The 24929-nt window shown below is 46.4% G+C and overlaps 1 protein-coding gene across 13 annotated transcripts in view; it reads right to left on the bottom strand.

Annotated features, from left to right (window-relative positions):
- LOC100621626 (carbonic anhydrase 5B, mitochondrial) overlaps positions 1-24929 on the bottom strand; it is a 42554-nt gene that overhangs the window by 15947 nt on the left and 1678 nt on the right. For 3 of the 13 annotated variants that reach the window (XM_021080141.2, XM_021080143.2, XM_021080142.2), the window contains exons 2-3: positions 20902-21096; positions 10702-13012 (exon numbers count right to left, since the gene is read on the bottom strand). In XM_021080141.2, coding sequence (XP_020935800.2) covers positions 12705-13012; positions 20902-21043 — 450 coding nt within the window. In that variant the 5' untranslated portion in view covers positions 21044-21096 and the 3' untranslated portion in view covers positions 10702-12704. Of the gene's footprint in view, positions 1-778; positions 897-3976; positions 4854-7211; positions 7343-8102; positions 8182-10701; positions 13013-20901; positions 21097-22949; positions 24319-24929 lie in introns of those variants that run through there. The other 10 variants (XR_002340664.2, XR_014835773.1, XM_085008565.1 and 7 more) reach the window with 8 other exon arrangements.

Genomic DNA, 24929 nt, shown 5'->3' with positions numbered 1-24929 from the left:
CGCGGCCTCGCGGGGCACCCCTGCCCCCTGAGCTCGGGGACCGCCCGCCTCCCCTGTGGCCCGGGCGCTTGGCTCCTGGCAGAGGGGCCTAGGCGCTCCTAGGCTTTGTGCGCTTTTCTTCCCCCCGGTCTTCTCTTGGTTAGGGCCGCACCCGCAGCGCATGGAAGTTCCCAGCTAGGGGTCTTTTGGGAGCGCAGCTGCCGGCCTGCTCCACAGCCACAGCAATGTGGGATCCCGGTCGCGTCTGCGGCCTACACCACAGCTCAGGCAACGCAGAATCCTTAACCCCCTGCGTGAGGCCAGGGAGTGAACCCGAGTCCTTATGGATGCCAGTCGGGTTTGTTACCCCGGAGCCAGGACGGGACCCCCGTGCACTTCACATTTAAAGGGGGAAAGTGGAGTCATTTCTGCCAAGTCATGAAAATTACAGGAAATAAGGGCGTCTTTCTCATTAGTGTAAAAGTGAGCGTAGTACACTTGAATGCTCATTTAAGGAAAAAGAGTGCATTTGCTTGTATTCCTAAAGATCTGCGTGTTTCATTTTTCTGGATTGACTTTTCGCAATTTGATTCTGAAGGACACGGTGAAAGCCATTCGGGATGTATGTTTTAACCACAACAACATTGATTCAGTGTACACACTTCTAAAATTTTCAGTCTTCGTTCATACACATAGTTTGTGTTCGGTCTGAACGCTAATTCCATTTCTCTTCTTCCACTTCTACTGATAATGAATAGTTGAAAACATCTGACTTCAAAAACGAAGTGTCCGAGGGCTGTTGCATAATTGCTTATAGTGGTTAGGTTTCGTGGTGTGTTCAGGGTGATATGAATCAATCTCGTGAAAATTGCCCCTACAGGCATACGCAGAAGGCACCTTTTAGGCCAGGCCCATGGCTGGGATGGGAGATAGAAATAGAAGCATGCAGTGCATCCAAGAGCAGCCAACAGAGTCTGTCAACATCTGATATGTGGGCGGCTGAATGGTGAGATAGTGTTTTATGAGGAAGTACCAGATGTTTTCTGAGGTCAGCGGCCCAATATTTTGGGACCCTGGGATGTGATCTGTGGTGGGGAGCGAGATCCCTAACACTCTTCACTCACTGATGAATTCCTGTTGTTATTGTTGTTTTAGTCTGATTCCTTATTTAAGAGTGATCCCTGGAATTCCTATCTTGACTTAGAGGTTAAGGAACCCGACTGGCATCCATGAGGTTGCGGGTTTGACCCCTGGCCTCGATCAGTGGGTTAAGGATCCAGCACTGCCATGAGCTGTGGCATAGGCCAGTAGCGACACCTCTGATTGGCCTCCTAGCCTGGGAACCTCCATATGGTGTGGGTGTGGCCCTAAAAACACACACACACACTCACACACACACACACACACACACAAAGTGATTCCCTAGGTATATGATTTGTAAATAGAGAAAGTCCTACAGTATAATTATTAAAAAACATTTTTCATGATAGAATGATTCTTCATACATATCTAACATATCTCTTAAAGTGTTAATAGCATAAGATTGAATAGTCTAATGCCACTTTCTTATAATGTATTTTTCTTTTCAATATCGACAGAATTTCTCACATTCTATGTGCAGTGTAACCCAGTGGATATCAATCTGGTTTGTGGCTAAAGACCCTCCAACAGGAGTTCCCTTCATGGCACAGCAGAAACCAATCTGACTAGGAAGCATGAGGTTGCGGGTTCCATCCCTGGCCTAGCTCAGTGGGTTAAGGATCCAGCATTGCCGTGAGCTGTGGTGTAGGTTGCAGACGTGGCTTGGATCTGGCATGGCTGTGGCTGTGGCTGTGTCCGGCAGCTGTAGCTCTGATTAGACCCCTAGCCTGGGAACTTCCATATGCCGCAGGTGTAGCCCTAAAACGACAAAAAGACCAAAAAAAAAAAAAAAAAAGAAAAAAGACTCTCCCACAAACCACATCCGCTCACCAGTCTTCTGCTGGTGAGCTACAGGCAGTTATAAGTGAATCACCCATATGCCTTTACTGGTAATAAATCAACATGTTGATTATTTGATAGACATTTTCATAGACTTTGTACATGTCTGTTTTTTCTCATGCACCAAAAGGTAAAGGATTTCATTGGTTAGTTAATATTGGATGATTAGCATGTATCAACAGTGTTCAGCTGGGGGTGAGTTTGCCATGGATATTAGAGAATATCTGGAGACATTTTTTTCCCTTCTTTTTTTGGGGGCCACAACTGCTGCATATTTAAGTTCCCAGACTAGGGGTTGAATCAGAGCTGCAGTTGCCAGCCTATGCCACATCCACAGCAATTTGGGATCCAAGCCTCATCTGTGACCTACACCACAGCTCATGACAACACCAGATCCTTTAACCCATTGAGGGAGGCCAGGGATTGAACCTGCATCCTCATGGATACTAGTTGGGTTCTTAACCCACTGAGCCACAATGGGAACTCCTGTCTGGAGACATTTTTGGCTGTCAGTACTTGGGGCCATGACTGGCATCCAGTGAGTAGAGGCCAAGGATGCTGCTAGACATTCTGTTATGCACAGGGCAGCCTCCCACAACAGAACTGTGGGTATATGTATAGGGACCACATAAAATTTATAGAGAATAAATAATTCATGGAGAATAACTACTTATGGAGAATTGATATCAAAGGCATCTTCACGGTGTCTTCCTATTCAATAACATGGTACAAATTTTATTAGTTCAAGTTTTTTTGTGTCCCTTAGGAATGTTTTACAGTTTTCTTGATAACATTTTAAGTTCCTGCCAAGGTATTTTGGTTTTTTAGTTGCCATTCTAAGTAGGGTTCTTTCTTCCATTATATCTTCTACCTATGTGTGACTTTTGTATGTCAAAGGAATTCATTTCTATAAGTTAATATGGTACTCCACTAATTGTTTTCCTAATTTCCTTTATGTTTTTTGGTCTAACTGTATTGGCTACTACCAAAATTTAATTGAATTTAATTTAGAATTTAGTATGCTAATGGTAGTGGAGTTACTAGATACCCTTTCCACACAAGGCATACTTTTGAGCTGATACTAGTGTATTTTATCAGGTTAGGGAATTCTTTAATTTCTGTCTTATTAAAAAATTTTTTTAAATACGGAGTTCCCGTCGTGGTGCAGTGGAAATGAATCTGACTGGGAACTATGAGGTTGCAGGTTCGATCCCTGGCCTCGCTCAGTGGGTTAAGGATCCGGCATTGCTGTGAGCTGGGGTGTAGGTCACAGACTCAGCTCGGATCCCACGTTGCTGTGGCTGTGGTATAGGCCGGCAGCTGTAGCTCTGATTTGACCCCTAGCCTGGGAACCTCCATATGTCGTGGGTGCGGCCCTAGAAAGACAAACAAAATAAAATTTTTTAAATAGATGGTGAATTTTTGTCAAATGTGTTTTAGGAAGCTACGAAAATGAAAATATGTTTCCCTTTAGATTTACTAATGGGATGAAATACATTAATCATAACAATATCATTCCTAATATTTAACCATTCTTGCATTACTGAAAAGAATTCTACTTGGATAAGGTGCATATTTCTTCTGATGTACTGCTGGATTGTTTTTGTTTTTCTTTACTTTTTTTTTTCCTTTTTAGAGCCACACCCATGGCATATGCAGGTTCCCAGGCTAGGGGTCAAATCAGAGCTACAGCTGCAGGCTTACACCACAGCCACAGCAATGTGGGATCTGAACTGCGTCTGCAACCTATGCCATAGCTCATGGCAGCACCGGATCCTTAACCCACTGAGCGAGGCCAGGGATCGAACCTGCAACCTCAAGGTTCCTAGTCAGATTTGTTTTTGTTGTGTCACAAAGGGGACTCCTGGATTCTATTTCTAATATTTTACTTAGCTTCCTTTTTTCTCCTAAATATTCTTTAGTAATATTAGCCTATTGTTTACTTTGGGGGCGGGTCCAATCTTTAGTAGATTTGGTTTCATTATTATCTTGGCTTCATAAAAAAGAATTTGGAAGCTTTTGTTCTAGTGAAAAATTTTTAATCAATAAAAATCCAATATGTACAAGTAAAAGCAGTTATTCTTATAGTCCAGTTAGTTTATGAATTAAACAAGATTTTCTTTGTTGATGGTTAGTACTAACCATTAGTTAATCTTAGTTGCTAAAGTAAAAACTCCTTAGAATACAATTTTTGTAGAGATATTGTTGGGTTCTGTCTTTAGCCTGAGATTCTACAGTAAAATTCTCTTAAGGAAATTGAAGGGTTTTGAGCACAGCCATTTCCAGTGTTCATTATTCCATTTAAAAGTGTCTTACAGAGTTCCTGCTGTGGCGCAGTGGGTTAAGGATCCGATATTCCTGCAACCTTGGTATAGGTTGCAGCTGTGGATTGAATTAATTTCCTGGCCTGGAAACTTCCATATGCTGTGGGTGCAGCCATAAAAAAAGTGTCTTACCTTTTATAGTGATTCTACACAATGCATATACAGTAAAATATATGTTATTGTCAAGAATTTAAAGTAAAAACTTATGTTTGTCTATGTTTTAACTCCTCTCTCTGGTTACTTTGAAGTATCTCCAAATCCATATCTAAACTGAGACAAAATGTTAGCACATTTTAGTAAACATATATAATAAGCAGTACAAGATGTTAAAAACCAATGCCAAAGTTTGAGCCCAGCCTTGTTATAAAGGGGCAGACTAGAATTTCCCAATGCAGAAATGTGGGAAGCACGTACCTGATCATGAGCAACCTCTATGGGCTGCTTCTTAATGATCCAGGTGACAGACTCAGAGAGTGGCGGGGTAGTCAGGGACCCCGAATAGGTCCAGTAATCTGGGCAGGTGGGCATCAGGCAGGAAGGGTCGAATGACCCAAATTCCACAAGCGTGTCCTGCCCAAGAGAAGGGGCCATTGAGTCATCGTTTGATGGTGAAAACCACTCAGGAATCAGATGATGAGTTGACAGTTCTAGGGGAGCCTGGGGACCAGCAGTGGTCCAGAAGAGTTCCAGGTACTTCTGGGCGACTTAGGACAGAATCCCACCCATGCTTTGTTACTGCAGTCAGCGATGTGTTTCTGATAGTCCTCAGTGGGAACACAGCAAAACACATTGTCTCCCTCCATTCTAGTGCGCTTACAGCAGGTGGTTTTCTCTGAACTTTTTTGGAGGCATTAGGTGATAGCTGGTGCATGAACAAGAAGGCTGTTCTTTTTCAAGAGAGACTAATAGAATTCTCCTTTCTAACGTGCAACACAAATTAGAAGACAAGATCCTGGACTAAAAGGAGGGGGAGAGAGAGAGAGAGAGAGAGAATATGGAGAAAGAGAGGGAAAGAGGTGGCAGAGAGAGAGACAGAGGTGGGGAAGGGAAGAGAAAAGAGAAAGAACAGATACTTTCAGAGAGCAGCTCCTCTGGGATTCTCAATAGTGAATGATTACTCTTGGGGGCTGGACAGAAGTATCTGCCCTGAAGGATGTGGGTAGTTGTTGGGTAAAGCTGGACAAGGCAAGTTTGTATCAAACTGTTCTCTGCTCTCTGCCTGTGGGAGGGTAGCTCCAGTCCAGAAGGTGCCCTGAGTGTTTGCACAAGGACTAGAAGGCAGAGCCGGGGTCAGGAGTAGAGGAGGGGACTCGTTATGTTCCTGAGTCTCTCTGAGTGCTCAGTGTCAGGGCAGCCAAACAGAGTGGTCCGTGGCCACCAACAGAACCACTTCTGTCCCCTGCGGGGTGTCCCAAGGCGAGAGGCTCTCAACACAAGCATCCTAAATAGCAAGCGGTCTTAAAGGGCAGCTTTCAATATTTCCCAATTCGATATATATATATATATATATATATATATATATATATATATATTTCCCAATTCGAAGTGCCATGTTAGTGCCTCCACTCTGATTGAGACATAAACTATATTGCAAGTGATTTAGAAAAAAAATCACCTTATGAATAATTGATGCCACAGTATCAACCAATCTGTACCTCTTTATGATGGCTTGCCTAGCTAAAGAACGATAAATGAGAAAATATTAACAACAATTGCCGTCTTACTCTAGAATTGTAATAGAATGTGAATTAAAACAGACACATGGTGATTACCTAAAAAGAATCCACCATATTGAAACTGCACTTAAATTGATGATGTAGAATGTTATAAACATCACTGAATGAAAGGAGATACAAAACAAATGAGCAGACTCTTTGCTGACAGGCTGGAAACCAGTCTGCAGGAAAAGGTGTCTTGCTCCATCCACCTCCCTACACTGGGTCTCACTGGTGCTTGGCCCGCAGCGGCTCTGAAGGCTGAAGCTCTCTGGGCAAGCCAGAGTGCACTAAGGCCCAGCTTTCGGTTCAGACCCTTGAGTCCTGAAGAGCCCAAGCCTCAGTGTAATAACCATGTTTTCTAGTTTCTATATTTGATGCTTTGATAGCTGAGGCCTTGCTGACACTAGTGAGATTGCCTCTCCTAGGGTCAGTCAATTTCAGAAGATAACAGACAGCAGGGAGCATGCCTTTCATATGCAAACCTACCAATCCAGAGCTCAGACCCCAAATACCTCCCTTATAGGGTTCTTACATTCTGAGCCACTGACCCTCTGCCCTAATCAGCCCAGGACCACATACCAGACAACTAGGAAAAGCTTCTACGCCCAGAGCCTGCTGAAATGATCCAAACTGGCCAAGCCTGAGCCTGCCTATATTGCCTCACCCAGTCCTTCCCATCGAAACCACAGCAAAGGTTCTATCCATGTTTTCCCCTGCATTGGGACCACCCCTGGTGCTTCCCCATGTGGCCCTGCATGTCATGCCATGTATCCTCTTTTTAAGTATAAGAAAATTCTTCTTGATAGCCATTTTCCTTTTTTTTTTTTTTTTTTTTTTTTTGTCTTTTTGCCTTTTTTCTTGGGCCGCTCCCACGGCATATGGAGGTTCCCAGGCTAGGGGTCTAATCGGAGCTGTAGCCACCAGCTTATGCCACAGCCACAGCAATGCCAGATCCGAGCCACATCTGCAACCTACACCACAGCTCATGGCAACACCAGATCCTTAACCCACTGAGCAAGGCCAGGGATTGAACCCGCAACTTTATGGTTCCCAGTCGGATTCGTTAACCACTGAGCCATGATGGGAACTCCTTTGATAGCCATTTTCATGTCTGTGTGTCTAACCATACCTGATTAAAATAAAACCTAGGTACCCTTAAAACACAGCTTCCAGAGTGGACTAAAGCAGGGAGTTTGCAGGAGGCCTATACCTGTAGAACCTATGGGAGCTCAGAGGCATTGTGCAGAGTGTAGCCCACAGATTTCCAATCCAGTCCTCCAGTTGCTAGCTGTGTGACCTGGCAGGAAAGCACTTAACCTTGTTGAGCTTCACTTTCTTCATCTAAAACACAGAGATGATAGTTCATCATCAGAGACTTCAATGGGAGATAAATGAAGCACTCAGCCAGTGTATAGTCACATCATACTCATAGATATTATTTCCTTTCCTGATCATTTTCCATAATTGTTTGCTTTTTTTAAAATTTTATTTATTTATTTATTTATTTTTGTCTTTTTGCTATTTCTTGGGCCGCTCCTGCGGCATATGGAGGTTCCCAGGCTAGGGGTTGAATCGGAGCTGCAGCCACCGGCCTACACCAGAGCCACAGCAATGCTGGATCTGAGCCATGTCTGCAACCTACACCACAGCTCACAGCAGCGCCAGATCCTTAACCCACTGAGCAAGGGCAGGGATCGAACCCGCAACCTCATGGTTCCTAGTTGGATTTGTTAACCACTGAGCCACGACGGGAACTCCTCTTTACAATCTTTTTAAGCATTGTTTATCTTACCAATGTATTGATTCCAGTATTCTTTTTCTATTTTTAAAATTTTTATATAATGATTTTAATTTTTTTCATTATAGCTGGTTTACAGTGTTCTGTCAATTTTCTACTGGACAGCATGGTGACCCAGTTACACATATGTGTATACATTCTTTTTTCTCACATTATCATGCTCCATCATAAGTGGCTAGATATAGTTCCCAGGATTCCAGTGTTCTTAAATAACAACATTCTAATGTTCCATCTTTTCATTTTCGAATAGAACACATCATTTAAACTTTTTAAAGATTTTTTTACCTTTAAAAATATTCTTACCATAGCCAAACCATCTTCCTTTAGTTGCTGCATGTTCAAAGCTTTCAAGTTGGACTGAGTTCTGATGCACCAAGTGCAGCTAAAACACCATGAAAGAATTAGTGCCTGACCATATAGGATTGCTCCAAAATAAATCAGCAGCTTTATTCAGTCTAATATTTAAACATGTTTCCTCACCTAAAATAAAGTCACTGAGAAAAACAGATGACAATCTGATGCAAAATGAGATAGAAATGAAGAATAAGAAGAAACTTATGCAAGAGCAGCAGTTGCTATTACTTTGGAATAAGGGGATTTATCTGGGGAAAAAATTTTAAACTATATAGTAAAGTGAGTAACATTTCAGTGAAGGGATCAATATTTCTTCATTCCCATCTTGATTTGCAGGAAATACTAAAATCCAAAATCCATTTGCATCAAAAGGAGAGAAGATATTTATCTTGAGAGAAATAGATCTTCTAACGGGAATTGGACAGGAGTTGAAGACCCATTTCTTTTTTGAGAGATAACCACTCAAAATGTATCTCTATTTTTAATGTAACATTTAAAATTAAATTAGGTGAAGAGTTGTAAGACGAAATTTTCTTTCCTTAAGGGATTCCTATAGTTCCCCGCACATGGTCCTTTGCCCATCAATCATGAACTTTTAGGCATTACCATCCCCCCAGCCTCCCACATGGACACTTCAAGGTCATGATTAACCTTGCCTTCTCCTCACTTGAAGAGGACTCCATCTCCAAGTCCTACTGCTTTTATTTTAAAAGTACTTGTTAGAACTTGCTTTCTCTCTGTTTTGACTGCCATGGCCTTCATATAGGCTTCCACCTGTCTCCCTTGTATATCAATCAGACCTTGTGTTCCTGCACTGTTGCCTGGGTTAATCTCAAAAAACGAAGCAATTTATTATTTAGATGAAGTCATGCTATGACACTCTCTTGTTTAAAAATAACCAGGAGTTCCCTTGTGGCTCAGCAGATTAAGGATCTGGTGTTGTCACTACTGCAGCTTGGGTCGCTGCTGTGGTAGGGGGTTCTATCCCTGACCCAGGAACTTCCACATGCTGTAGGTGTGGGCAAAAAGAAAAAAACAAAACCAATGTCTCATGAGTCTGCTTTCCATCTACCCTCCTAAGCTTCAATGATCACCACTATGCCTGCTTCTCCCCACAACACACATTCTCATTCTGGCCACGTTGGTTTTGGGCCACTTTCTGAACGTCTGCTTTTGCACATGATTTTTCCTTCAGTCTGGAATGCCCTTCTAATCTCCTTGGCAAACTCCTATTCATCCTTCAATACCCACCATAAATGTCCCCTTCTTAGTGAAATCATCATAGATTCCTCTGTGGTCCCACAGCACTTTAGAAATCCTTTGTCAAATCATACTTTCTTTATAATTCTAATTTGATGTGTGCTTCTCTCACTAGATTTTGAACTCTGGGAGGTCAAGAATTGAGTTATTATTCCTAGCACTTAGTGCAATGTCTGGCACATGGTTGGCACTCAGTAAATGTTGAATGAATGAATAAATTAATGAATGACAAAATATATGTATGTTATTGGGTGACCACAAATATAAAATGGCTTTTGCTAGAGTTTCCTGGTGGCTCAGTGTATTAAGGACCCAGTGTTGTCACTGGCTCTGGTTTCTGCGGTGGTGGAGGTTCAACCCCTGGCCCAGAAACTTCTGCATGTCATAGGCATGGCCAAAAAAAAAAAAAAAAAAAAAAAAAAGTCTTACCTAACTAGCTTTTTGTTTTGTACAGGTGACCAGAGAACAATGCAAGGGTTAGGGGTCCTGACTACCTCACAGTCAAAAATCAGCATATTTAACTTTACTGTTGGCCCTCCTTATCCTCGGTTCTGCATCTCCAGATTCAACCAACAGGGATTGGTGTAGTACTATAGTATGTGTTTATTTTTTTAAAAATCTGTGTATAAGTTAGAGTTCCCATTGTAGTGCAGAGGAAACAAATCTGACTGGGAACCATGAGGTTGCAGGTTCAATCCCTGGCCTTGCTCAGTGGGTTAAGGATCTGGTGTTGCCATGAGCTGTGGTGTAGGTCACAGATGTGGCTCAGATGGGGTGTTGCTGTGGCTGTGGCGTAGGCTGGTGGCTACAGCTCTGATTCGACCTCTAGCCTGGGAACTTCCGTATGCCTCAGGTGCAGCCCTAAAACGACAAAAAAGACAAAAAAAAAAAAAATCCGTGTGTATGTTGACCTAAGCATTTCAAACCCATGTTGTTTAAAGCTGTATCACAGTTTTATCATTTAAAATCTAATTAAGGGAGTTCCCGTCGTGGCGCAGTGGTTAACAAATCCGACTAGGAACCATGAGGTTGCGGGTTCCGTCCCTGCCCTTGCTCAGTGGGTTAACGATCCGGCATTGCCGTGAGCTGTGGTGTAGGTTGCAGACGCAGCTTGGATCCCGCGTTGCTGTGGCTCTGGCGTAGGCAGTGGCTACAGCTCCTATTCAACCCCTAGCCTGGGAACCTCCATATGCCTCGGGAGCGGCCCAAGAAATAGCAACAACAACAACAAAAAGACAAAAGACAAAAAAAATAAAATAAAATAAAAATAAAATCTAATTAAATAGTATTTCTGTTTAGCATAAAATTTATTTGCAAAGTCATCAAGCAGAGGAAGACTAGCACATATTCAACACACACAGAAAATAAATTTCTAGCAAAGTTTTAATTTCATGCCCTGCCTTCTAGATCAGTTATAGCATCTATAGACAGAGATATATGTTTTAACAGAAAATATTATTTATACTAGCAGAAGGAAACGTGCATACAAATGAAAAGAGACTTTTTTCTTTTCAGGGCCCCACCTGCAGCATATGGAAGTTTCCAGGCTAGGGGCTGAACTGGAGTTGTAGCTGCTGGCCTACACCACAGCCACAGCAACATGAGATCTGAGCCGCATCTGCAACCTACATTGTAGCTCATGGCACTGTCAGATCCTTAACCCATTGAGAGAGGCCAGGGAATCGAACCTGCATCCTCATTGATACTAGTTGGATTTGTTACTGCTAAGCCACAATGGGAACTCCAGGAGACATTTTTCATACACTCCACAAGGTCCAAGGAGGGTCCAGCAATCCTGACTCTGGGTATACAGCCAAAAGAACTGAAAATGGCATCCTGAAAGGATGTTTGTATACCCATGTTCATAGCAGCATTATTTGCAACAGCCAAAAGACAGCTGAATCTCAAATATCCACGAACAGATGAAGGGATAAACAAATTGTGGTGTATACAGCTGACCCTTGAACAACACGGGTTTGAACTGTGGAGGTCCACTTAAACGTGGGTTATTTTCAAAGTAGATAATCCAGTACTACATGATCTGCAGCGGGTTGAATCCACGGATATGGAGGAACTGTGGATTCGGAGGGCTGGCTGTAAGGTATACTTGGATTCTCAACTTTGTGGAGGGTTGGTGCCCCGACCTCTGTGTTGGCTAAGGGTTAACTGCACATACAATGGAATATTATTCAGCTTTACAAAGGAAGGACATTCTAACACATGTTACAATATAGATGAACCTTGAAACATTATGTTCAATTAAATCATCCAGTCATAAAAAGACAAGTATATATTATATGATTCTACTTATAGGAGCACCTAATAGTCAAATTCATAGAAACGGAAAGTAAAATGGTCATCGCCAGGGTCTGGAGAAAGGAAAAATAAGTTCTTATTTAATGGGTACAGAGTTTCAATTTCACAAGATAAAAAGAGCTATGGAGATGGATGGTGATGACAGTTGCACACAGAGTGAATGTGCTTAATGCTTCTGAACTGTACACTTAAAATCGCTGAGAAAGTAAATTTCATGTTATGTGTATTTCACAATTAAAAAAGAAGTTAGGAGTTCCCGTTGTGGCGCAGTGGTTAACGAATCCAACTAGGAACCATGAGGTTGCAGGTTCGGTGCCTGGCCTTACTCAGTGGGTTAACGATTCGGCGTTGCCGTGAGCTGTGGTGTAGGTCGCAGACACGGCTCAGATCCCGTGTTGCTGTGGCTCTGGCGTAGGCCGGTGGCTATAGCTCCGATTAGACCCCTAGCCTGGGAACCTCCATATGCCACGGGAGAGGCCCAAGAAATAGCAGAAAGACAAAAAAAACAAAAAAAACAAAAAAGCAATATAATGTTTGTATTTAAAAGTAGCTTTTATGTTGTTTCATTTAAACTAGGTAACATTGTTTAACAGAATTACCAGAACACGAGTTTCCATTTTTCTTTCATACCACTAGTGTTAATTAGTTAAGATGTAACCTCATGCACACATGAATATGCTTTGTGCCCCATTTCAAAGGTGTAATCTCATCAGTTCAATCTGATTAAGCAATGTTACTGTCTAAATAAAAAATGTCTTATAAAGTCAGCAAGTAGAAAAAATTTGTACATATGCAATACACATGTACAAAAGAAATTTCCAGCAAAACTTTTAATTTCACAGCCTTTCTTTATTACTTTTAGAATCGGTTATATAGAGATATATACTCACTAATAAAAAATACTACCTATACTAGAAGAAAACATTCATTGAAACCAGAGGGGACATTGGAAAAGTGAGTCCAATGAAGCCCAGGCTACTGCTGACAAAAGCAGACCACGCTCCCATGGAGGCCTTGTGACGTGGCCTGTGCTGACATCAGACTGCCCCTTAAACGCCACATGAGCGCACAGGTCTGTCTCTCACCTGATTTATCTGTAGAATCTTCAAATTCCACGAGGAACGAGTACCCGTTATTCCAGACGTGGAGGCAGGTGGTCGGGTCGTAAGAGATGGTGAGCGGTTTTAAGCCAGGATCATAGACACTGTCCCTCCAGCGGATGTTGATGGGCGACTGGCGCTCGCCCGCCGGGACCAGGTCCGCGCTCTCCCAGAGAGGGTGCACTAGGAGAAAGCACACTGCGCCTGTCACCCAGAGGCCCACTAGCTGGAACCCCACCGCAGGGGCGACCTGGCCCCACGGAGGCGTGTATGCTGAGTTTGTGTCCCGTGTGAGCAGCTGTGAGGATTAGGCAGCCATCCTGCAAAGCCTGGGTAGAATATTAGCGTTGCTCAGGTCCCTGCGGTACTTTCTGTCACCTGAATAGCTATGGCTTTGTGTTTTAAGGTGTCCACACACTCTCTGTCCCACACGGGCACGGATGACATCACTGATGGTGATTTTTCTACCCAAGAGTCAAGCAGCAGGTGTTTGTGGCAAGTCCCTGATACATCTCAGCAAGCTTCTTATAATACAGAGAGCGCCGTTGAAACACCCACGCATGATGGACAGGCCCACATGTAGAACTGGGGTGGCCAGGTCCAGCTCCCTGCCCTTTAGAAGCAGCGTGGACCAAGGGAGGCACCCAGACCAAGAGGAAAACTAGGTGGAGTATGAATCCAGATAAATCACTACTGGAGTTCCCATCATGGCTCAGCAGGTTAGGGACCAGACGCTATCTCTGTGAAGATGCAGGTTCGATCCAGTGCATTAAGGATCTGGCGTTGGCGCAAGCTGCAGCGTGTTTCGCAGATGCGGCATGGATCCCGTGTTATCCTGGCTGTGGCGGAGTCCGCAGCTGCATCTCCCATTTCACCCTTAGCCTGGGAACTTCCGTATGCCGTGGGTGTGGCTGTACAAAGAAAAATAAAAGGATAAAGCATTACCAGGGACCCTCTGCACCTCAGCCCAGCACCCAGAATGAGTCTGAGGATTTGAGAAAATGCCAAGGCAGCTGCTGCTCAGTCAAACCCCCCTGTGCGTGGCAGGGTCACTGGCACTCCACTCTTCCTACAAAGCAAGCTTGCCTCTGGTTTCCTCCTACACAGGAGACATTTCTTTTGCTTGGGTGCGTAGCTCCTGAAAGCTAGACATTCAAAATGCTAACCTTGGTTTTGCTTTGCGTTTCTTTGGGCAAACATAGGCACGCGCTCTCCCGAAAGTAGACCAGTGGTTGTCAACAAAGGGAGCAGTTCTGCCCCTAGAAGACGTGGGGCAGTGTTTAGAGTTGGTTTTGTTCTTGTTTTTGCTTTTGTGTTAGTTACCACGGCCGGAGGAGGGTGCTCCTGACATCTAGTGGGCAGAAACCAGGCATGCAGCTAAGCATCCTAAAGTGCAGAGAACGCCAAATACTGCCAAATGTCACAGTAATGCCAAAGTGGAGAAACCGCGGTCTCTGCAGACTCAGGGCATTCTTCTTTTAAGAACATTACTTTTTCAGGTAGATTAGAGAGAGCTGAACCCAAGGATTTTACTTAGTATAAAAAAACTCGTTCCTTAGAGAAGAGTAAGAATGTAATGTTTCAGAACCTACAACAGACCCACCACTTGAACTGGTACAGTATCTTTTTTTTTTTTTTTTTTTTTTTTGTCTTTTTAGCTATTTCTTGGGCCGCTCCCGCGGCATATGGAGGTTCCCAGGCTAGGGGTCGAATTGGAGCTGTAGCCCCCGGCCTACGCCAGAGCCACAGCAACGCGGGATCCGAGCCGCGTCTGCGACTGACACCACAGCTCACGGCAACGCCGGATCCTTAACCCACTGAGCAAGGGCAGGGACCGAACCCGCAACCTCATGGTTCCTAGTCGGATTCGTTCACCACTGCGCCACGACGGGAACTCCTGGTACAGTCCCTTAATATCACAGTCTGATTCAACTGCCAATGAGAAACCCCTGGAACAGTCCTGATTCAGTTTCAAAGCTGCCTCCAGAGACCCGGCCACACTGTCCCCTCTGCGATGCTGAGACCCAGGCTGAGGCGTCGAGCATGCGCCTCACAACCAGCTCACGAGGGTCGCCCGTGAAGCAAAGCGGAGAAGGGAATGACGAGCAGACCCCTAAGACGATGCCCTCTCTCCCCCTTAGTCGTCCCCACTCCATTCAGGAAATGCCTGGAATCCACTCTCAGCCACACAAACACCAGCCCAAGGAACCGGGGCCTGTTCCTTCAGTTTCTTTTATGACCATGAGTTGAGGCCCCTCAGTTGTCAAGGTCAGCTTCCAGGCGTCCTTTGCCGCAGCCCTCCTCCTTCAGGAAGGCAGAGCATCCCCCACCAAGGGGCCCTTGCTCACTGTCCCACAGCAAAGCCAGCTTTTGCCAAGAGATAAACTCACATTTTTGTTCTCTACCCACCCCTTCCTCTTCCTCCAGGTTAACCAAACAGGGATTGAAATCTTTCTTTCTTTCTTTTATTTTTTTGGCCGCGCCCATGGCATGTGGATGTGCCCAAGCCAGCCATGTGGATCAAATGCATGCCGTAGCAGTGATGCCAGGTCCTTAACCCGCTACGCCACCAGGGAACTCCAGGAATGTCTTTTTGATCGTTGCTTATACTTCCCCTCAAAGTAGGAAGGTGATTAAGTGTTCTAACAGGAAGTTTCCGGCTTTTCCTTCTGTGGGGAAAATGAAATAAAGGGAGTGGTAATTCTGCCTACGTTTCTGGGGAACCTCCATGCTGTTTTCCATAGTGATTGCATCAACTTGCGTTCCCATTGATAGTGTAGGAGGCTTCTCTCTCTCTCGCACCCTCTGCAGCATTTATTTGTAGACTTTCTATTTTTTTTTTTTTTTTGGTCTTCTTTTTTTCTAGGGCCGCACTCGCGGCATATGGAGGTTCCCAGGCTAGGGGTCCTAATCGGAGCTACAGCTGCCAGCCTACACCACACGCACAGCCACAGCAATGTGAGATCCAAGCCGCGTCTGCAACCTACACCACAACTCACAGCAATGCCGGATCCTTAACCCACTGAGTGAGGCCAGGAATGGAACCCACAACCTCATGGTTCCTCATCGGATTCGTTTCTGCTGCGGCATGACGGGAACTCCTCATTGTAGTTTTGATTTGTATTTCTTTGATAGTGAAGTTAAGCATCTTTTCATGTGCCTACTGGCCATCTGTGAAATTGGCACAATATGGTAAATCAACTAAACTAACTATACTTGTCATGATAAAAGTGTGAGAGTTCCTGTTGTGCTGCGGCGGAGATGAATCAGACTAGTATCTGTGAGGACACGGGTTCAATCCCTGTCCCTGCCCAGTGGGTTAAGCATCCACATTGGTGTGAGCTGTGGTATAGGTCACAGACTTGGCTCGGATCCTGCATTGCTGTGGCTGTGGCTGTGGCTGTGGCGTAGGCCAGCAGCGTGGCTCTGATTCTCCCCTAGCCTGGGAACTTCCATATGCCATGGGTGTAGCCCTAAAAAGCAAAATAATAATGACAATAATAGAAGAGTGATTTGGAGCTCCCACTGTGGGGCAAGGGGATCGGCAGTGTCTTGGGAGCGCTGGCATGCAGGTTCGATCCCTGGCCCAGCACAGTGGGTGGGTTAAGCATCTGGCATTGCCTTGGATCTGATCACTGGCCAGGGAACTCCATATACCAGGGCGGCCAAAAATGGAAAGAAAAAAAAAGTGCTTCTATCAACCCTGGTTTAAGGGAGCGATACCACACTGTCCTTAGGCAAGTGTCACTAATGAAAGCCCTTTAGTTTGCATGGTGAGGAGGTGCTGGTTCTGCTTCTCCTTTACATGACAGCTCCTGGCTTGATGTACTTGGTGCTCCTACCACCGGGGTGTCCTTTTCAGCACTTGAAACAGGGAAAGCTCATTCCTGCCTTAGCGGCCCAGTTCCTGCCCCTCGGCCACCTCGGATATCAGTTTCCCCTCCCTGAGCTCAGGGCTGACTATTACATTTAGATTTGGGCTCGTATCTCCTCAGGAAAATTTTCTCTGACTTCCGTCCCGTAACACGGTCCTTTTCTTCTTCTTCTTTTTGAATCTTAGCACTCCGATCTTCTCTTTCCAATATTTATTGCATAAGTATAGTCATAATTATAGGCGTGTGAAGAGTATCACAGTACACCACCGTAGGGGAGTACAAATCATTTTCCCTCAGCCTCTAGGTCCTTAGCTGAGACCCCAGCCCCCATCAAAAATGACAGATTACCAGGAGACAGCAAAACGAACCACCTACTTGTTCACTGGAGCCCCGACCAAGATGTGGGACCCAAAAGGCAGCTGGGCCGTCTTGCTCTGAGGACCAGGACTGGGTCTGGGACTTCAGAGGGGAGAAGAGGAAATTCATGCTGGTAGCAGCTCGCCTGCCTCCTGGTGCAGGCCTCCCTTCTAACGTCCGCGTCGCCTACAGCAGACCAGGACCTCATGCTCTGTTTCCAGAGCGTCTCCAGTGTCTACACTGCCTCAAATAATCCATATGTCAGAGAGGCATATTGGAGGGTGGTGAGGGGGAGCCGACTCTGCCACCCCCAGATACATCCGCTTGGCACAAAGATGATTCAGAGCAGATCGTTTGGGGAAGCTTGGGAAAGAGAGTGGAAATGACCCTTTGGGAAGGGAAATTTACATTTACAAGGGAAATGCTCCATTTGTGAGGGTGTCTCCTCCCCTCTTCCAGGGAGAGGAGGATGACCAAAGCCCCAGAAGGTCGTCAGGGGCCATCTCAGGACTCGGATCTGCACAACAGCCTCCCCCTGTTCACGGGGCTTTTCCTGGTTACCTCGGGTAACTCACCTCCCCACCCACATGTCCTTTGTCTTGAGCCGGAGATGGTGCTGCAGGTGGCGCGCGGGGCCACGTCGGGGGGTTAGGTGTCCTGGGGCTCTGCCCTGTGTACAGGGCGTATCCAGGGGAGTGCTATCTGTCTTTCGCCTGTTACTCTGTCTTACTGCAGAGGTCTGAGCCGAGACCCCGGAAGCGGAAGAGCAGAGGGAAAGTCGGTTCTCCTCCCCTGCGCGTGTACACCCAACGACCTGCGTCCCCACTGATACGCAGTCTGGAATTGCGCTGCCCTTCCGTCACCTGCCAGTTGAATGTGTGAGCTAAGGAGCGTCACTGGAAAGGGCCCAGTCCCCTCTCATCTTTTTTTCCGGGCTCCCTACTCAGCACCGCATTACTTTCCCGTAGGCATCTTTCAGCTTCGTCTCTTCCTTGCCCTGCCATGACCACCAGCCTAGGTTTTAGGCCGCTGCGCCCCACCCGTCACACCACACCTCTGGGTTGTTCTCCTCCTCCTCCCTCCCTCTTCTCTGCTCCATCTTCCCAAACTGGTCTCCACATCTTCTCCAACCCCTGTGGTCTTTCCTGCTTCAGAACTCACACTAGCCTCGCTCACATCACTGAGCGCCGCCCCCCCCATTCCTCATGTAATGTGTGTTTGCTTTACCTGCTCAACGGACCTGCGTCCTACGCTTTCCTACAAGCCAGGGCCAGACTTGCGACCAGGCACAAAGGAGGCAGTTCGAGTTGGCACTCGGGATTACTTGGGGTGGGGAGGGAAGGCTGAGCACAGGGCACAGGCCCCGGTGAAAGGCTGCTCCGGAACTCGCCCCAACAACCTCCTCAGTCACCCCTTACTCTGCTTCACCCGGCATTCGAAACAGTCAGACGTCTGAGGGGGTGCTGAGCGCAGGACAACAGGAGCGATGGTGAGGAGGACAACAGCCATGGTAGCAGGGTGGCTGCCAGCGCGGCTTCGCTCTGCGCCGCAGGCACTGGCCCCGGGCTTTGCGCGGTCTCCTCTCTAACCCTCCACCCACCGGGTCATTCCTGTTCACAAGGGCACACTGGGCCTTCTGCTGGGGTTCTGCGCCTCCGGAAGCAGCGACTATTGCCTTGACCGCCTAACAGAGGAGGGGCCAGGGTATCTGAACAGGACATGCTCAGTGGTCCAGGGCAGCAAAGACCAAGTGTTCTCGCCGGTGAAACAGGGAGGGACGGTCTAAACGCCAGAACCCGTCTCCTGTCTTGCTTAGGAGCCTACAAATAAGAACATCTGATGTGGGAGATTGATCAAGGGAAGCCCCTGATCCCTGCTCCGCTCCCCCGTTGTGTTTTTGTCAGTGCTGAAAGGACACTACCCTAAAGACAGGAGCACATTGGATCTCAGACCCGTAACTTTCAAGTCTCTGTTAAAAAAACCTTGCTGTTAAGAACTACATAAATATGACTTTTTTTTTTTTTTTTCCATTTTAAGCCGTAGACCACAAAGTGCCAGTGTTGAGAATAAGCCCATCTGGGTAGGATGTGGGCCTGCTGGTAGGAAGCCACACCCAACAACCAGACATTTATTATGACTCAGGCCAGTTCGGTTTAATGACAACACAGTTAGTGCTGGCGGAAACAAAATAAACTTACAATAAAACTATGTTTATGATGCAGTCAAGGCAATGGATTTAGCTAGGTTAGAATTACTAATACATTCCTTTTTTATGTGAAAATAGGGTCAGAGAGCGTAAACTCAAGGAGGAAAAGTTGAGAAACCCGGAATCTGGAAAGAAAGCAACATTTGAAAACTGTGTGAATTCACAGTGAACGGTGGAAAATAGCGAAGATAGCTATTTGGCAGATATACTTAACGGTGCCACTCAAGTCATGTGTCCGCTACCACACCCATCATCCTCCCCTGTCAACTCAGTGGTTCCGTACCAGGGATACTGTACCGCCCAGGGGACTTTTAGGGAGGTCCTGGGACTTGTAGGGAGGATATGCAGCATCTGCAGTGCACAGTCCAGCCCCGAGGGCACAGAAGGACCCGCCCCCATGGCAGCAGAGCCAAGGTTCAGGGAGGACCACCTGCTGTCTCACTTGCTCTGCTGTGTTCATGATGCAGGCGCCTCATACCCCTGAGAGAAAAGCTTCTTTTTGAAAGGGGTACTTCACAACCGAACAGCTTAGAGTCTTAACTGCGTCCCAAGCACAGTCCCCCGTGAGTTAAAGATTAGGCACCCTGATCATACTTGCCTGTGGGTTAAAGACGATTAGCACATGATGTTTTTCATGGTGAACTTTCCTAGTTTGTTCTGATCTCTGATCACTGTGCCCTTTTGGAAGGTGCTGTTATTCTAGGCAATGACCCCGAAGCCCACCATCGTGATCATGCTGAGATCTCCGGACTCCAGCTTTGATGAGTACGATTCCCCCGAAGAAAGATGAATGCGTGTTTGTCTTAATCCTGATTCCTATCTGAAATCCTGTTTCTCTCCTTCTTGCTATAAAACTCCCTGCAGTTCTTTCTAATGGGAGGCAGAGTCTTTAAGGCATTAGCCTGCTGTGACCCTCCTTTGTCTGGCAAAGCAATGAAGCTATTTTTTTTTCTCCTTTACCCAAAACTCTGTCTCTGCATTTCAATTCGGCACTGGCAGACAGAGGCCAAATTCCAGGAAACATTCCCAGTGCCCTACACGCTAGGCAAGCTGGTCAGCGAGAAGTTACCCTTCCACGGTTTGTAACGAAGGATGGCTTAGTCCGCAGCAAGAAGCTACTGAACTATTTGCAGACATTTGTATGCAACTTCCAGAATGTTCAGACTCATGGAAATGCCTTGCAGTCTATGGATCGACCTTAGTAAAAAGATGGTTGCTAACAGAAAGAGACAATAAAGGTCAGGTTCAAAGTATCTGAAGCTGCGACATCTCCCTTGACCCACTTCTGTGTGACATCCGTTTCACAAGTTAAAGTTGGTCAGTGAACCTGCTTTCCACACCTTATCGTGATGATCACTTTGCAACATATGCGTGTATCAAATCATCACGATGTCCGTCTTACTAAGCTGATACCGCATCCCATATGGGTTTATCTCAGTAAAGCTAGGGGGACAAAAGAACTTTGCACGCTTGTTGTAGAAGACAAGCAGAGAAATTTTGGGTTCTTGTCACAGTTCTCAAGACCTCCAACCCCAGTCTGGGATGCCACTGACATCAGAGGTGCCAACACTCAATACAGGACACTGTCAGGAAACAACCAGCCTTCCCCTGTCCCAGGGCGGCCGTGTACTCACAGTCTCGGTTCCGGGTTTTATAAGTGCAGGTGTAGAGGCTGCAAGGTCTCGCTGACATGGACCTCGGAATCTGGAACCTTCTCCACAGTGCCCTGCACAGAGAGGCTTGAAGAATGACCCTCAGGCGACTCAGCATCACCATCTTTAGCTTGAAGTCTTGATCAGCTCCCAAGCACCTTGCAGGAACCTAATGACCTAGAGGCAAAAGGACAGAGAAGGAAAAGCCCTAAACAAGAGAGGCGGCCCATTAGACAGCATCGTTCAGATGATGAGTATGGGGGAGGGGAGGCGAGAATCAATCGTCTGTCCGCTCTGGTTCCTCACTGGTCATCCCAGGACGACAGACTGACGTGGCCTCCCTCCCTGTGTGCTTTGGGCTCTCGACTGCACCCCTGCCATGTGCAGCCCGGCTCTCCCACCTCCCCATGCTCCCTGCAGCTGCTCCTCCTTCCCTGAACCACTCTTCCTCCATCTGTGCCTGGGAATTCCTATCCACCCTTTCATGATCACATCCAGTCTCACTTCCTAGAAGCCTCCCTTGCCCAGGCCCTGTCTTGCTGAGCCCAGCGCCGTCTTCTTGGTCCTGGTGCTTATGGCAGTTGAGTTAAATAACTGATCAGGAATGAGCTTAAGTGTCCATCTCCCCAGCTCCGAAGCCCCATGGTGGTAGGGACCATGCCTATGTCAGGCGTGGCTGCATCTCCTAGGGACACAGGGCCTGGCATGTGATGGCTGCTGGATGAGTGTGAGGGAATGAGCCCAGGAGGATTCCTTGGTGATGGAGCAGATGTCGATCCCAGTCGCAGGAACCCAGAACCGTGAAGTGACTGCCAGCGTGTTCCCAGGCTAGAGGTCCAATTGGAGCTGCAGCTGCCAGCCTACGCCACAGCCACACGGGGTCCGAACAGCATCTGCCACCTACACCACAGCTCCTGGCGACACCACATCCTTAACCCACTGAGCAAGGCCAGGGAGGGAACCCGCATTCCCATGATACTAATCGGGTTCTTAACCCGCTGAGCCATGACAGGAACTCCCGAAACACTTTTAAATGCTAGTCCTTTAAGAGGTGGTCTCCCATCCCTCCGTGTAAGACCTGAAGCACCCCCAGAGTCCTGCCTGTTCTGAGAAAGGAACCTACCTGAATTTGAACCTACCCTAGTTTCACAGGGTGGGAATTCTGCCAGCGTGCACTTGCATTTCAACATTTATTGTCATTTCTTTGCACTAGACATTAGGTTGTGTGTTGTGATGTGTAGAGGAAATAGATCGTAAAAAGGCATGAAGTTCTGGGACATGCTATAATGTGAGGAATTCAAGCCATAATGCTAAGCGAAGGAAGCTAGACAGAAAAGGTTCCAGTCATAGGAAATCCTCGGAATAGGGGAATCTGTAGAGATAGGAAGCCAGGTGGTTGCCAGGGGCTGGAGGAGAAGCAAACGAGGAGCAACTGATTAATGGGTACAGGTTTGGGGGGTGTTTTAGAACTAGATGGAGGAGGCGACTTGCATGACAGGGTGAATGTACTAACTGCCCCTGAATTGTGCACTTCAAAATGGCTAATGCTGGAGTTCCCGGCGTGGCTCAGTGGTTAATGAGTCCGACTAGGAACCATGGGGTTGCGGGTTCGATCCCTGGCCTTGCTCGCCGGGTTAAAGATCCTGCGTTGCCATGAGCTATGCTGTAGGTCGAAGATGCAGGTCTCTCTGGCGTTGCTGTGGCTGTGGTGTAGGTCGGCGGCAACAGCTCCGACTCGACCCCTGGCCTGGGAACTTCCATATGCCACGGGCACGGCCCTAGAAAAGGCAAAAAGACAAATAAAATAAAATAAAATGGCTGATGTTATGTTATGGGAATTGGATCTCAATAATCAAATAATGCACGTGGTATGGGAAGGAAAACACACACCAAACCAGTTCTCAGCGGGCGTTAGTGCCTCCTCAGAGTCTGCCTTCTCCTGCCAAAGGAGGCCTCTCAGCGATCTGGCCTTGACTGGGGTGCAGATGTGCAAAAAGGGTCACGGAGGGGACAAGACACACGTCACTTACGGACTTGAACTTTATTTCTTCACACCGTCCTTCCCAAAGAGTCTAGATACAAAAAAAGCATGTGACTTCCAGCGATGCTGAGCAAGGGGGCGCACAGTCTCGCGGTGTGTCCACTGAAAGCAGTAGTGCCTATCACTACCCCGCAAGGCACCACGGAGGCCTGGGGCAGATCTCTTTATCGCCGGCTCCACACAAGCCCTGTGCTGGGACAAGTACTGCAACATGAAGGACATGTGATGACAAGCTCGCCGTTGTTCCTGGTTTTGTGTTGTAGGCATCACTCTGCCAGAGAGCGCGCACAAAGAACTCAGTGAGAGGAGATGCATGGTGGCCTGGCTAACTTGGGCTGTGCTGTCAAAACCCCAGAGTGGGTGGCTTAAATACATTTATTTCTCACAGTTCCGGAAGGTGGAAGTCCATGATCCGGGCTCTGGCCCACCGGACTCCTGGTGAGAGGTATCTTCCCACGTGCAGAGGGCTGCCTTCTCACATGCCCGAGAGGGAGCTGGCTCTGCTCTGTGCCATATATGGACACGAATCACATCATGGGCACAAACTCATAACCTAACCCTAATCTCCTCACAAAGACGACTTCCTAATACTGTGACACTCGGGTTAGGGCCTCAACCTATGGACTGGGCATGGGGGTAAGACACAAACACTCAGTATGTAAAACCCGGCTGCCACAGTAGAGGACCGCCAGGAGCTGTGTGGATCCCACAGAGGGTCCTCACCTCTAGGCCTAACTCCCTACCTGGGGTCCTTAGGATTATAAAATTTAGCATTCAAAACATACTAATACTGACTATTAAATAGGCTCCAGGTGAATCCTGGAATGTATGAATGTAGACTACATTTTCTCATTAAGTTGTATTTTGTAGTACAGGCACAGGAAAGATGTGACCATGTGCTGGCTGGGTTCCAGGGTAGGTAATCTTTCTTTGCCCTGTGCCCTTTGCTATCACTGATTATTTATGTCCTTGGATTTTACTTACACTTTCCTTATTTACAGTTTTTCAGAAAGAATAGATTCTAAAAGACTTTTTTTGTGTGTGTGTGTTTTCTAGGGCAGCATCCGTGGCATATGGAGGTTTCTAGGCTAGGGGTCTAATCAGAGCTGTAGCCGCTGGCCTACACCACAGCCACAGCAACGCGGGATCCTTCACCCACTGGATGAGGCTAGGGATTGAACCAAAACCTCGCGGTTCCCAGTTGGATTCGTTAACCACTGAGCCATGACAGGAACTCCTAAAAGCCTTTTAAAATCATTCAGAGATTGTGCATTTGTTAAATGCCTTGGCTCTTAAACCCCACCCAATTAAGTCACTTATACTTATGCAGAACACCAAAAAAAAAAAAAAAAAAAAACCCCAAACAAAAGCTACTGAAGGTTGTTTTCATTTCTACAACTACATAGGGAAAAAAAGTCCTTTATTCTTATCAGACTGACTTTCTCACCTTCTGATTTAGAAAAGAAGACAACTTTTTGCAATTCTCTGGAGTTTAAATTAGAAGTTATAGCTCTGTATCTCGACTGAGAAAGCTCAGCTCCCTACTGTCACCCACATCTCTGGGAGTCTCATGCCAGTCTGGGGCTGCCAAGTGTTCCATTTCTATAATTGCTTAGTGTGCTGCAACTAACTGCTCTGCTGCAATGATATGAAAAGCATTTCCCTCTTTCCATCAGATTTCCTCAATATTCATATTCAGTCAAAATTTGCTCAAGATTTATTGTGTTTCAACCCTGAGTGGAGGGTTTTACCTTGCTCCAGGGCTAACAGAGCAGGTGTGTACAGGCCCAGAAATGATGCCCTTGCTGCATTTGGTCTTTATGTGAATTTCAGACCTGGTATTGCATTTACAATTTCTGAGCTAAGTAGGAAAGCCTTATAAAGTTGAAAAGTTTTCATTTCCAAAATATTCAAGAACAGTGTAGTTCCTTATCAGGGTGAACTATGGTGCACTGCGGTCCTCAGTGCA

The sequence above is a fragment of the Sus scrofa genome, chromosome X (genome assembly GCF_054392235.1).
Source record: "Sus scrofa isolate SSC_HxYL_T2T_F1_AM1 chromosome X, Sscrofa_HxYL_maternal_Yorkshire_Landrace_v2.0, whole genome shotgun sequence".
Classification (NCBI taxonomy): domain Eukaryota; kingdom Metazoa; phylum Chordata; class Mammalia; order Artiodactyla; family Suidae; genus Sus; species Sus scrofa.
The sequence above is the reverse complement of the archived record's forward strand: the minus strand, read 5'-3'. Positions and strand labels throughout refer to the sequence as shown.